The 13,737-nt window shown below is 33.2% G+C and overlaps 1 protein-coding gene across 2 annotated transcripts; it reads right to left on the reverse strand.

Annotated features, from left to right (window-relative positions):
- Positions 1 to 1,350: 1,350 nt before the first annotated feature.
- On the reverse strand, positions 1,351 to 4,994 carry LOC147406913 (soluble inorganic pyrophosphatase 6, chloroplastic-like). Of its 2 annotated transcripts, none has more exons than XM_086435262.1 (6): positions 4,583 to 4,992; positions 3,826 to 3,986; positions 3,080 to 3,180; positions 2,730 to 2,911; positions 2,142 to 2,240; positions 1,351 to 1,658 (listed from the first exon to the last, which is right to left on the reverse strand). In XM_086435262.1, the coding sequence occupies exons 1-6, from the start codon at positions 4,820 to 4,822 to the stop codon at positions 1,566 to 1,568; spliced, it is 876 nt and encodes a 291-aa protein (XP_086291388.1). In that variant the 5' UTR covers positions 4,823 to 4,992; the 3' UTR covers positions 1,351 to 1,565. The 2 variants fall into 2 exon arrangements, with proteins under 2 accessions (XP_086291388.1, XP_086291389.1); XM_086435263.1 differs by lacking the exon at positions 1,351 to 1,658 and adding an exon at positions 1,697 to 1,867 and having other exon boundaries at positions 4,583 to 4,994.
- Positions 4,995 to 13,737: the final 8,743 nt, after the last annotated feature.

The raw sequence follows: 13,737 nt of genomic DNA on the forward strand, positions 1-13,737 counted from the left end.
TCTAATCCACTCATCTTGAACAGAGTTTTCTTCAGAAAAACTAACCTCACAAGAAGAAGAGATTTGGTTTGGTTATGAGAATAGAAATTGTGATTTGAGATGAAAATCTTTCTTTGAACATTAATTTTAATAAGGGTTGCTTTTTCAGAAGTCTAAAGAGAACTCTGGTGATTGTTATCCCTTTAAAATTAGTTTTATTTGAAGCATAGATTTTAAAATTTGGCAGAACAAGTCATCTTGGTTTCGGAGGCATCAATGCAGGAAAGTCATTATAAATTTCTGAATGAAAATAATCTTGAAATTGTTTTTAATTGTTCTTTGGTCTTTCTATTTTCAATATGATGTGGTAAGAGTGTGAATTAATAAATTCAATTGATAAATAAATAATAATTTGTAAGGAACTAAAGCAAAAGAGCTAGAAAGTAACTGAGAGAAAAAAATTTAATTGATATATTTTTAATTGATTGAACTTCGTTTTTAAAACTCCTTACGTAGATAACTTCATCATAACAACTTAAACACCCTTTAAAATATTAAAAAATAATTTATCTAATCTATTTATAATATAATACAAACTTTCTAAACATAATATAACTTCAATATTTTATATCAATCCGACCCAACAAAGGTTGGTGTCCTTGTTTAATAAAAAAAAATCTGAATTTTGCTGCTGCCGAAGTTTGACACTTCAGCAAATTGGGTTTTTGTTCCTGTTGAACTATCTGAAGCCACAGTCCAACAAAAACCCAGATTCCCTTGCTTATGCCCCTCCCCTTTAGAAGAAGAATAATGATTTTCTGACATCCCCCTCCGACATACACTGCCCTCGCCCCCACCACAAAAACATAAATCATTTGCCTCAGGATACACAGAACCATAAATCTTTTTCTTGTGTGTCCTGAGGCAAATGATCCACAGTTCCGTGATGGGAGCATATGTCCAAGGGAGGTATCAGATTATCACAACTCTTAGAAGAATGGTTTATAAGACCCAATCTCCCCAGAGAGAAATACTGTACATTGGAGGATCTGTGATTTTCATTTCATTTTCTTTTCTTTGTATATGTCTACTTTTGTGGCTCTATCGGTATCACCCTTGGTCTGACCCAAATTGTAATTTTCTTAAGGGTTTTCAGACACACAATGTCGCCTTACCATTTTAACAAAATTATGAACAACAGATTCCCCACCTAGTAAACAGAATGGGTCCCAATAATGTCACAGTGATCATTATTTAAAATCATGCCCCCATGAGATCAGTTGGTTTGATCCCAAACTTGTGAAAAAATATGAGCTAATCATCTGCAAAACTTCCCTTTAATGTCAAAACTGGAGAAAATAAATCTAATCATCTGACAAACTTCCTAATTTTTAAATTTAAAAAAGAGCACTTGAAAATATTCTTATTGAAGTTGGTAAAAATCAAGCTGAATAATTAGAACGTACTCATTTTCCAATCAAAAATTAAATATTACCAGACTTCACCAAAAAGAACAATCTCTGATGCGTCATGCAGAGGACAGTGAATAGGCAGCTGCACACTACTCTGATTTCTATTGTGTACCATTACAAGAGTGAAAGCTCTCCAGAAGGAATCGATCTCTTGACTAGTTTAGCCCAAGACTCATTCGTCTCAGTAATGACCTTTAGAGCATAATCCTGCTCATCAAATAGTAAATGAATATTCAAACGAAAAGGAAGAGAAGATTTTACATTTTTACATTTTAGAAAATATAGCTGCTATTCAGATTTAGGGTAACAGATAGTAACACGATAAAAGCTGACAAAGATGGACCAGTCTGCGAGCTGGCTTGTTAGATTGTAGTAGTCTCATATACTTGAGAGCAAATGAGGCTCCGGTGCTTCGTCTGTAGATGAATCATTTTACTTTATTTTCACCTATAAGAGTAATTATCTATTGTTTCTTTAATTTAAGGTGGATAACAGCAAGAAATGCTAAATGGGTTTTGACTGGAAAAAAGAAGTAGGTTAACTTGAAAAAACTATGTCACTTTTTCCCACATAACTGTAGTAATAATAATCAAATTGGTTATGATTGTTTTTCATGAGCACATTCCTACTTACAGACAGGAAGCCAGGAAGGTAAAAAAAGAAAAGAAGAAGAAAAAGACGGTAAAATACCTTGTTCACAGCCTTATTGCCAAGCCCAAACTTATTGGCAGGTTTTCCATCTGGGATCTTGTAGTCTCTAAACCAATCCCTAATTGCAGTGAGAGTTCCCTGAATAAAATGGCCAGATTAGACTGAATAAAAAATGCTGATTAACTAGAAATGTGCATCCAATACACTTCATATTTAAAAGCAACATTTTCTAGTCCAAACTATTTCATAACCACAAAGAAAGTTCATGTAGATTGGGAGTTTGATATTAATATTTCCTACGTCAAGTAAATGCCATATTTCATTTCCTACTCAAGACAATATTTAACAGCAAAGAAAGCTTAGCAACATTTATTATGATGTAATCAAAAGATATCTTTACTTGATAAATGACTACACTAATATCCAAGTATGGAGGGAACCAACAGAACATTTAGTATGGATCTAAACTATTGAATTTTTCATTTTTCTTTCAGCACTAAATTATGGTAGTAGTGTAGTGTTAGTTTTTCCAGTTCCATGGTTAGGTTTTAGGCTTTGTAATTGTTTTGACTTTCAATTGAATGAAAATGGTTTGACAATAGAAATTGGTAAGATCATAGATTATACCGGAAAATGTTTCTCTACATCATCAACATCATTCATGAGAGAAGCTCTTGGGTCGTCCAATGAAATTGCAACTATTTTCCAGTCAAGCTCCCCCTCATCGATCATAGCTAAAGCAGCTAAAGGCTTGACCTCGAGAATCTGACCCATCTTGCCCCGGCTTTCACCAATCTCAATGACATCAACTGCAAATAAGAGAACCAATCAAATATCTAAATTATTATTTTTATTGTAATGACGTGGTGAACAAATTGTGGGGCATTTTCCCTATCATAAATAATTTCCAGGAAATTATGTTAAACAATACCTAAGCCCAATAGGATAAAGAATGAAAGTTCAAAGTTCTAAGATACCAGGATCATTATCTCCGAATGCCCCTTCAACTTCAGAATTTGCAAACGATGGGTCTTCCCAAGTCTGTGGAAGCAGTCCATAGTTCCAATTTATGTTGTAGCTGAGAAAGGGAAAATGAAATTGTTTTGAACTACGTTTCTATAAAATGAAAGATAAATTTTTCTGAAGAAACACACAGAGGAATCGAAAAGTTTTGTTCTAGTAAATACACAAACAGAAAGTTTTTCTTTTACGTGTTCAATAAGTGATATAGAAGTGAAAAAAATTCAAAAAGACTAGTAAGTGATACAGAAGTGAAAAAAATCCATAGAGACTAGCAAGGACCGGTGAAAAGAATTGGTGGCTAATGGTTCAAAATCTCAAAAACTTGACTAAAATTGGCTTGCAACTTGGCCAAGTTTTTTTTGTTTTTTTTTTTTAAGGAGGACAACAGTCGAGAGGACCACAAGTTACAAAAATAGAACCACAGGACCAAAGTAACCTATTCAATCAACATATTACAAACTCGCTCCCATCTGGACAAAATTTTCAAAGGATACAGAAAAAAATGATACTTTGAAATAATTGCTCTCTATTCTCAAAGATTTGGGATTTTCTTTCCTTCCAAATTTCCCATCAAATAGCAAATGGAATTAAACTCCATAAAACTCTTTTAAGTAACCATAGATTTCAAATAAATAAGTGGTTATGTAATCCATGCACTTTAACAAGAAACAACAAAAAGAGAAAGAAATATAAAGCTTACGGATAATATCGAAGTTTTCCCTTCTTTATATCCTGTTTTATGGGTGTGTGTGGTTCATCAGTCGCGACCTCCATTTTTGCTTTTGTCTCTTTTGGTATTTCGACAATAAAATTAAAAACACCATCACCCAAGTGCAGTGGTACATCATGCCAAGGGGAAACCTGCACAAAAATTGTTCATATTTCCGTAGGTAAATCAACCGTATCAAGATATCCAACCTCGAGCAAGAAACACTAGGCACCATTTGATTGCACTACTAGCCAACATCCCACTCTAAATAAATGTGATAAAAATTTAATCTTTTATTAAAATTTCTAGAGAACTAATTGCATTTTCTGAAATTGGGAATAAAAATTTCGACACCTTATCGATCAATTTAATACTAATTTTTCACATATCTTGGGTAGAGGAGTGAGTCCAAGAAAACAATTCTACTCATGACTCACTTGATTGACCCGTTTCAATTGGTTGAGGTCATAAGTGATTGGTTCGGCATAATTTAGCCCTAATCAATCAATAATACACTGAAGAGTCCAATATTGTATGGTTCTTCCTCTCTTTTTTAAGAAGAAAAGTAGGAAAAAAAATATTTGAATTTACATAAATCAATCTATAAGACTTCAAATGTATACCTTAATCAACAATTAAAAGCACACTAAATCAACGCATATTCATGATCAACTCAAAACACAATCGAATAATTATAAATGAATATAATAAGAGTCAAACAGGCACCAAGAGAGTATAAAAATTTGACCTTTTTGCCGGAATTGTCGAGGAAGAAGATCCTGTAATCTAGGGTTTCAGGTTGGCCTTCTTCTTTGATCTGAACATGGGGCTTGTAAAGTGATCTGCAAGTGAAGTTTCTCTTAAAATGGTGAGATTTGTGTCTAGTAGAGAGAGCGAAGGGTTGTTTGGTAAGGAGAGCAGCAGTGATGGTGGCGTTGCCATGGTTAAGAGCCCCTCCTGCTGCGACTAACACTCTTGTAGTCGCCATTACAGAATGTTTTGAGCTCTAATTCTTGGATTCTTTCTCCTTCTCTGCACTGGAATCGTTGATAGTTTTATACAGAAATGAATCTGGCCTTGTTTCTCCGTTGGATTCAGTTCTAAAACTTCTCGTGCTTTATTTTAGAGATATCTATTGCCAGTTTGCCACGTCAATTTTTTTACTTAGAGGCACAAGAGACATGTGCCTCGTCCACTTGTTGTTTTTTTATATTTTATACGCCCATCTACACACATTGTTAATGATTTTTTTGTTTGTTTGTTTGCTTATCGTGACTACCCCCACTATTACGGGTGAGGTTAATCGTATGCTTGCACGCACCGTCCTTTTAAAAAGTCCTACTCACAATTAGTTGAGTCGAGGGTCAATCGGGTCCTTGGAGAGTGGTCCTAAGAAATTCATAGTTTCATGAGATTTCAAATACTTGACTTATCCTTCTTGAGAAATTTATCAAGGCTCGACTTGCCATTAGGCCAATCCCTTGAATAATTGGGATATACCAATGTTTTCAAATTGGTAATATGCCCCCTTGACCTTTGCTCATTAACTAATTCGAATTTTAGTGGTAAGTTAAGAGTCAAAGTGCAAGCGAAGGTGAACAACTCGATACCCTCTATAACTTGGGGCTCACTCCTCGAACTAAGCTCATTCTACCATCTGAGCACAAGTAGGTTAGGGAGTAAAGGAAAGAAAGTAAACTGGTGCATTTAGGTTGTTTTGAAACCGACATCTAACATTTAAAGATATAGTATGCTACATAAAGTAAACTAAGGCCAACTAGTACCCTCAATCGCAAGGGCTCAATCATAACTCTTATTCAAGTGTTGGAGTTATCATTTTGATAGTTCTTTATTTCATGAGGAGAAATGTTGGAATTTAGAGGGTTGAATTGGAAAATCCTTTAATATTCATTTAATTGCAACCATATGGTAAATCAATCTATTAACCATAGGGTATTTAAATCCCATGTTTGTTTTATGTTTTATGCGTTATACTTTATTGCTTTTAGTTTAGTTGATAGTTTTGTTTTTGTCTTGAGTAATTTTAGTCCCACATCGACTAAGAGAAGAATTGATTTGTAATTCTTAAGTAATTGTGCTTCTAATAGCTTTAAAAGTGGATAGAAGTAGTGGGCGGGCTCACGCACGCACACGGGGGTCCAAGAGGAAAACCCGTGGTTCTAATTGGAATTTGGATCCACCGGTCCGAAAACCTTAATGCGTGTGCGCACGTACGACGTGCGCGCAGGGGAGGGTGCAAAATCTCGGATTCAAGGCCTAAGCCCAATTTTATTTCTTTAAATTTAAATTTTGTTTTGAACCAGTGTGTTTATTCTGAACCAGCACAATGTGTCTGTTCGGAACCAGTTTTGTGGTTGTTCTAAACAGTCACTAGTCGATTTAAATTACTTGATTTTTTCTGTTATTTTATATTTTCAATAATAAATTATTCGTTGTGAGAGCACACAACATCATCGAGTTCGAAGTTACGTTCCAATTTAGAGTATCCTTTTGGATACTTGGGTTGTTGAATCCTGCAGAACGAACGCCTACAGACTGTGGTACCGTAGCAGGGGCGAATTTCGTTTTAGGACAGTGTTTTGTGCACGCTTCAACCATTTCTTTTTAGGTAATATTTTTTCTATTACATTCGATTTTAAAATTAAGATTTGTTCTAACTTCTTCTCTCTTTGCCATAAGAAATCAGTACATCGAAATTCTTTTATTACTGATTTCTATGGAGATAGTCTCTAATTTCGTGCACAGTGAAAAATCCGATAAATTCGATGGAAAGAATTTTAAATTCTGACAACAGAAAAATGTTATTTTATCTAACAACATTACATTTGGCTCATATCATCACTCAAGAACTAGTTTCTTTAGATGATGATGAGGATGACCAAATCAAAATAACCGAATATCGAAAATGAGAACATTCAAATTTCATGTGCCGGAATTATATCCTAAATGGATTAAGTACTGTTCTTTATAAGGTGTATTCCTCTATTGAGTCTGCCAAGACATTGTGGGAGATTCTTGAAAAGAAATATACTTTAGAAGATGCCGGCACAAAGAAATTTGTTGTTGGGCGTTTTCTAGATTTTAAGATGGTAGACTCTAAGTCAGTTGTATCACAATCCGAAGAGTTCCAAATCCTTATTCATGAGATTCATGCTGAAGGCATGAGTATAAGTGAATGATTCCAAGTTGGATCAATAATTGAAAAATTACCACCATCTTGAAAAGACTTCAAAAATAATTTGAAGCATAAAAGAAAGGAAATGAGACTCGAGAATCTAGTGATAAGACTTAGAATTGAAGAGGATAACCGTAAGAATGAGAAGAAGAGTGAAACAAATTTTATGATTTCTAAAGCGAATGTAGTGGAAAAAGAACTTTTCAAATTCACTAGAAAGTTCAAACCCGGATTCTAGAAAAAATATGTAAAGAAAAACTTGCATGGTCCAAAAGCCAATATCCAGAAGATCAAGGAAAATTGTTATCTTTGCAATAAACCTGGACACCGGGCTAAGGACTGTCGCAAAAGAAAAAATCAGTAACACCATTAGAAACATGAACAAACCAATGTGACTGAAACTCAGAACCTATCAGCGGTTGTTTTAAAAGTGAATCTGGTAGGAAATACCCATGATTGGTGGTTGGATACGGGAGACACCAAACACATATGCTCTGAGAAAGGCATGTTTCCCTCTTACAACAAAGTTGGAGATGAAAAGTTATTCATGGGAAATTCTTCCACATCCACTGTGATCAGAAAAGGAAAAGTGAATGTGAATTTCACATCTGACAAAGTTCTAATTCTGAATGTCGTGCTTCATGTTCCAGACATTCGAAGAAATCTGGTTTCAGGATCTCTTTTAAGTAAGAGAGGCTTCAAAATGGTGTTTGAGTCTGATAAATGTATAATTACAAATAATGGAATGTTTGTGGGCAAGGGCTATCTATGTGAAGGATTATTTAAACTCAATGTAATTTCTGATTTTATTAATAATATTAATTCTTTTGCTTATGTTTCTGAGTATTCTAATATTTGGCATGCTAGATTATGTCATGTTAATAATAAATTAGTTATCAAATTAATGAATAGTGGTATGATTCCTAAAATGCATATTGATACATCTAAAAAATGTGAAATTTGTGTTGAATCAAAATTTGCTAAAAAAATCTTTTAAAAATATTGAAAGATGTACAAAACCTTTAGAATTAATACATTCTGATTTATGTGATCTCAAATACATTCAATCTAGATGTAGTAAAAAATATTTCATAACTTTTATTGACGATTGCACTAAATTTTGTATGATATATCTTTTAAGTAGTAAAGATGAAGCATTAGAAATGTTTAAAATTTATAAATCTGAAGTTGAAAATCAACTTGAAAATAAAATAAAAATTTTAAGATATGACCGAGGAGGAGAATATGAATCCAATCCTCTAGGTATATTTTGTCAAGAAAATAGAATAATACACCAAACCACTGCTCCTTATTCTCCCCAATAGAATGGTGTAGCAGAGAGAAAAAAATATAACTTTAAAAGATATGGTAAACTCTTTACTTGTTAGTTCATGTGTACTTTTAAATAAATTGGCAGAAGCCCTTTTAACATCTTGTTACATTTTAAATAAAATTCCATTAAAGAATTCTGATAAATTACCTTATGAATTTTGGAAAGGTAGAACACCTACTTTTAAATACATGAAAGTGTGGGGGTGTTTAGCCAAAGTGGGTGTCCCTTTACCTAAAAGAACAAAATTAGGTCATAAAACTATAGATTGTATTTTTATTGGATATGCCATTAATAGTAGTGCATACAGATTTCTTGTTTATAAATCTGATATAAATGATATTAATCCTAACTCTATAATTGAATCTAGGGATGCTGAATTTTTTGAGGATGTGTATCATTGTAAGGATAAAATTGAAAAACCATTAAAAATATTTCACATTGAATTATCTAATAATGAACCTAGAGAACAAGAATCTGATATAGAACCTAGAAGAAGCAAGAGAACTAGAATAGCAACATCCTTTGGACCTGATTTTATTAGTTTTCTCTTAGAAGGAGATCCTCGGACTTTTAAAGATGCAATTTCAATACCTGAGGCTCTATTTTGGAAAGAAACTATAAATACTGAAATTGATTCAATTATGAGTAATAACACTTGGGAATTAGTTAATCTACCTCCTGGTAATAAAACAATTGGTTAAAAATTGATTTTTAAAAGAAAATTAAAATCTGATGGAACTATAGATAAGTACAAAGCCAGATTAGTGGCTAAAGGGTACAAGCAAAAAGAAGGCATTGATTTTTTTGACACTTATTCTCCTGTTACTAGGATCACTTCTATTAGAATTCTTATTGCTATAACTTTCATTTATAAATTATAAATTCATCAAATGGATGTAAAAACTGCATTTTTAAATGGAGAACTTGATGAAGAAATATATATGGATAAACCGGAAGGATTTGTAATTAAAGGACATGAAAATAAAGTTTGTAGATTAATTAAATCCTTATATGATTTAAAACAAGCTAAAAAACAGTGGCATGAAAAATTTGATAGTATAATGATATCAAATGGATTTAGAATTAATGAAGCTGATAAGTGTGTTTATTATAAAACTATATTTGATTCTTATGTGATTATTTGCCTATATATAAATGACATGCTAATTTTTGGATCTAATATAAATGTTATAAATCAAACTAAGAAATTATTGTCTAGAAATTTTGACATGAAAGACTTAGGTCCTGTTGATGTAATTCTTGGAATAAAAATTTTTAGAAATAATAATGGATTTGATTTATCACAATCTCACTATATTGAAAATGTTCTAAAACTTTTTAATCAGTTTGATTGTATTCCTGCAAAAACACCTTTTGATTCAAATTGTAAGTTAATGAAAAATATTGGTAAAGGTGTCTCTCAATTAGAATATTCTCAAGTTATTGGTTGTTTAATGTATATTATGAACTGTACTAGGCCTGATATTGCATATTCAGTAAATAGATTAAACAGATACACTAGCAACCCAGGACATGATCATTGGGAAGTTTTGGTGAGAATTATGAGATACTTAAAGTATACCATAAGTTACAGACTGCATTATAATAGGTATCCTGCCGTATTAGAAAGATACAGTGATGCCAATTGGATATCAGACTCGGAGGAGTCGAAATCCACTAGTGGCTATATCTTTACACTTGGAGGTGCAACAATCTCATGGAAATCCACCAAGTAAACGTGCATAGCTCGTTCCACCATGGAATCTGAGTTTATTGCCATGGACAAGACTGGTGAAGAAGCTGAGTGGCTAAGGAATTTTCTTGTTAACATTCCTATTTGGCATAAACCCGTATCTGCAATATCTATTCACTGTGACAATCAAGCTGCCATTGCAAGAGCAAAAAATAACGTATATAATGACAAGTCAAGGCATATTAAACGGAGACAATTCTGTAAAACAATTACTCTCTAATGGAATTATTTCCATTGACTTTGTAAAGTCTAAGAAAAATTTGGCGGATCCTTTAACAAAAGGATTATCTAGAGAGTTAGTTGCATCGACTTCGAGGGGAATGGGCCTAAAGCCTATTGATTAAAAAATTACTTCAATGGAAATCCAACCTAATTGATTGGAGATCCCAAAAAATAGGTTCAATGGGAAAACCAGTTGAATGTAATTTAAAAGAAAACACTAATGGAACAAAGTGTTCCAAGTCCATTCCTATGAAGTGTTTAGTGTTGCTTGTAAAGAAGAAATGTTGAATTATAATTCTTAATGTTGCCTATACTTGTAAAAGTGGAGTATATCAGGGTACTTCTCATAGGCATACCTAAATGAGTGTAGAATTGGGTCGATTCTATGAGAGTTAAGGCTAAGCTCTCTAAAGCACTCATAATACCAGGATATGTTCAGGGTCAAAATGAACACCATCGATAGAACTTGATAGTTGATTGAGTAACCTGTGTGTATAGTCTATTGTTTAGGTTTACACTAAAGGTTGACAGTTCAAGGCTTAAAGTCCACTGATTGACTTGTAAATCCGATAGACTTATACTAGGTAAGGTTCAAGTCCAAAAGACACCTATACTGAAATATGGTTGTTCAAAGTGCTCTCTCTGTATATATTTTATATATTTTTATTTTGAGTTTTCTACATTCATGCGGGGGATTGAGAGTATTGATGGCATTCTTTATCAGTTCATAAGAGGAGAGGCCAAGGTGACATATACTATTTAGAAAAATTAAGAAGGTATCTCAAATATCCACCAAACGTGGAGGGTATAAATTCAGTTAAAAACCTATGTGGGGCACATGTCACATAGAGGTTGTGCCCGAGTGTTAGATACACACAAAAATCTTTATAATCTTTATATTCTATTTTTCTCTATTGTTCTTTCTAATAGAGTTTCGAACAACACTTTCTTCTCCTTCACGAATATTTGACTACTTGTACAATGATTGATATAATCAAATTCGGCGTAGATCTGTTACTTCTAAGTGCACGATTAGCAAAAAGTGTGACTGTTGAATCTTAGAAACCAAATACCTGAAACCGATTGCATTGTGGATTCAATATTGAAAGAGAAAATTTGCTTTTAGGACAACGGTTTCTCCGTGTCTCAGTCATTAATAAGTTTTTCCAATTTCTTCATGCTTTTACATTCTTCTACTGTTTAGATTCTATCTGTTTCAAAAATACATAACCAAAATCTATAATCAAAATACACATCATCTAACTCCTTATTGAAAGAGTCATAGCGATGTATGCATATTGTATGCTATGTAGACAAACCAACATGGTTGCCCAAAATGATAGGATTGTTTGGGTAAGTAGAAGATAAATGATTTTAGGATAGAAAAATTAAGAGAAAGAGTTTACAGACATGAATTGATGATGAGGTGTAATAGGCCAAAATTAATATCCCTAGAAGTTGAAGAACTTTGAAAAGCAAGGATTTTTAACTCGATGTGGAAGTTGAAGGTATTTAAGGTAAGGATTGTTTTCTCGATGTTGAAGTTGAGGGTATTTAAGGCATTTTCTATCAAGGGACCATGTCATCAATGGGAGCGGATCCTTTGTAGCCCCATTTCCCTATAACTTTTGTTCTACAATCCACAATTCATCACACTTAATAAAAATAACAACTTAGTCCTCCTTTACTCATATAGCTTACATCAGGTCTGAAAAATAAAATTTCAAAAGAAAACATTTTTTTACCTAATCAAGTGTTTGAAAATGGATGGTCATTGGTGGTTTTAATTTAAATGACTAGATTTAACTGTCTTGATGGTGCGACACACCTACTCCCATCATTAGTTTAACAAGACAAAGGTGTCTCACATATTAAGCAAAGGAAAATACTAGTCTTAACCCGCAGATTGAGACTCTCCATCAACATGACCATTGGAATGTTGGGGACTCCCAAGACAAATATATCCCTAGGAAAATGTGTATCCCTAAAAATTAATTTCTAGGAAATCTGTTTTTTCTTCAAATCCAGAGTCTCAACCATGGGTTGAAGCTAGAAAAATACCTTAAGCAAAATGGAAAAAAAACGAAAAAACTTTGCAACCACCATCCCGCTTCAAATTTTCAAATGAACCCTCTCCTTTGGATTACACATGGCATTTCCAAGGAGGTATTCAAAATATTGATAAAAAATGTAGGGACGTTGTATAAGATGACATGTGTCTTGTAACGAAGAGGGTTCCTTCAAAATTTTGGCCACTTCAAAATTGGACTCAAGCAAAACCAAAAGAAAATGTCAAGGAAACCCTATTGCAATTTCCAAAACACATTAATTCCGATCATCATAATAGATGGAGTAGCTTTGGACAAAATTGAATAGAGGAGTAGGATTCATTCAGTAGAATCCTAAATCTTTGGGATGATGTACCATAATGATGATGATGATTACTTGGGAATAATATCAATAGCCATAATATGTATTAAGGTACTCCTTAGAAATTTTGTGAAATTACAAACACACCAAAATATCATCATGATAATACTCCCATTAACATAAATAGCCAAAACAACCTTACCTTAAAATTAAACATGAAAGTGAAGACCTTATAAGGAAGTTATTGGGGTGGTCAAAGGCAATGAATTTATTAGACCACAACAAAAACAATTTTTTTTGACATGGTTAAAGAGAGAGGTGTTGGATCGTGTTTTTCTCAGTCTTATGTAAGACCGCAATCAAGGGATATGTAAAGATATCTATTACTTTTTAAGAAAACTTCGAGGGTATCTCAAAAGTCAAAACTACAATGTTGTTGCATCTTTTTTTAATCGTAAAACTTATGTTAAATGAGAACAATAATTTGGTGATGGTCGGAGTTGTACCCAATTTATGTTATTATCACCTATGGACTTTACTAAGGTAGTTGGTACCTGTTATATTGTTATAGGTTGTCAATGCATTTGAGGCTAGTTGAAGCAATATGGTAAACCTTCCTTCTAACAATACCTTGTCAAGAGGAAAATACTAGCAAGGTTCTCCATCAATGTGATCATTGGGATGTTTGAGAATCCCAAGAAAAATGTATCCCTAAGAAACATGTGTTAAATCCTCGGAAGATTGGAAAAAATCTCTAGAAAATATGTGTTTTTCCTCAAATTGTAATAGTCATGATGATGGAGTGACTAGAAAAATCCGTAGTCAAAATTCAAGACCTAAGATCGACATAAGATTCACTACAAGCCCAACCTCAAATCTCAAGCCCTACTCAATTTAGGTTGGAGTTAGGGTGACCATATTTTATCAACCCAAGAAAGAATAAAGAAGAAGAATATATAGAAGTTATTTACATTTCCTCTTTATTTGTACATGCAGTACTTGTCTGAAAATCACATTCGATAATTCAAT

This window comes from Akebia trifoliata, chromosome 3 (genome assembly GCF_017979445.1).
Source record: "Akebia trifoliata isolate Shusen 1 chromosome 3, ASM1797944v1, whole genome shotgun sequence".
NCBI lineage: Eukaryota > Viridiplantae > Streptophyta > Magnoliopsida > Ranunculales > Lardizabalaceae > Akebia > Akebia trifoliata.

What these genes read in the sequence shown, in the direction of transcription:
- LOC147406913 (XM_086435262.1), bottom strand. Translation starts at nt 4,822, where the DNA reads ATGGCGACTACAAGAGTGTTAGTCGCAGCAGGAGGGGCTCTTAACCAT. An exon ending in TCGACAATTCCGGCAAAAAG is followed by an intron (nt 3,987 to 4,582) that starts GTCAAATTTTTA and finishes ATTTTTGTGCAG; the next exon opens with GTTTCCCCTTGGCATGATGT. An exon ending in ATGTAGAGAAACATTTTCCG is followed by an intron (nt 2,241 to 2,729) that starts GTATAATCTATG and finishes CATTTTATTCAG; the next exon opens with GGAACTCTCACTGCAATTAG.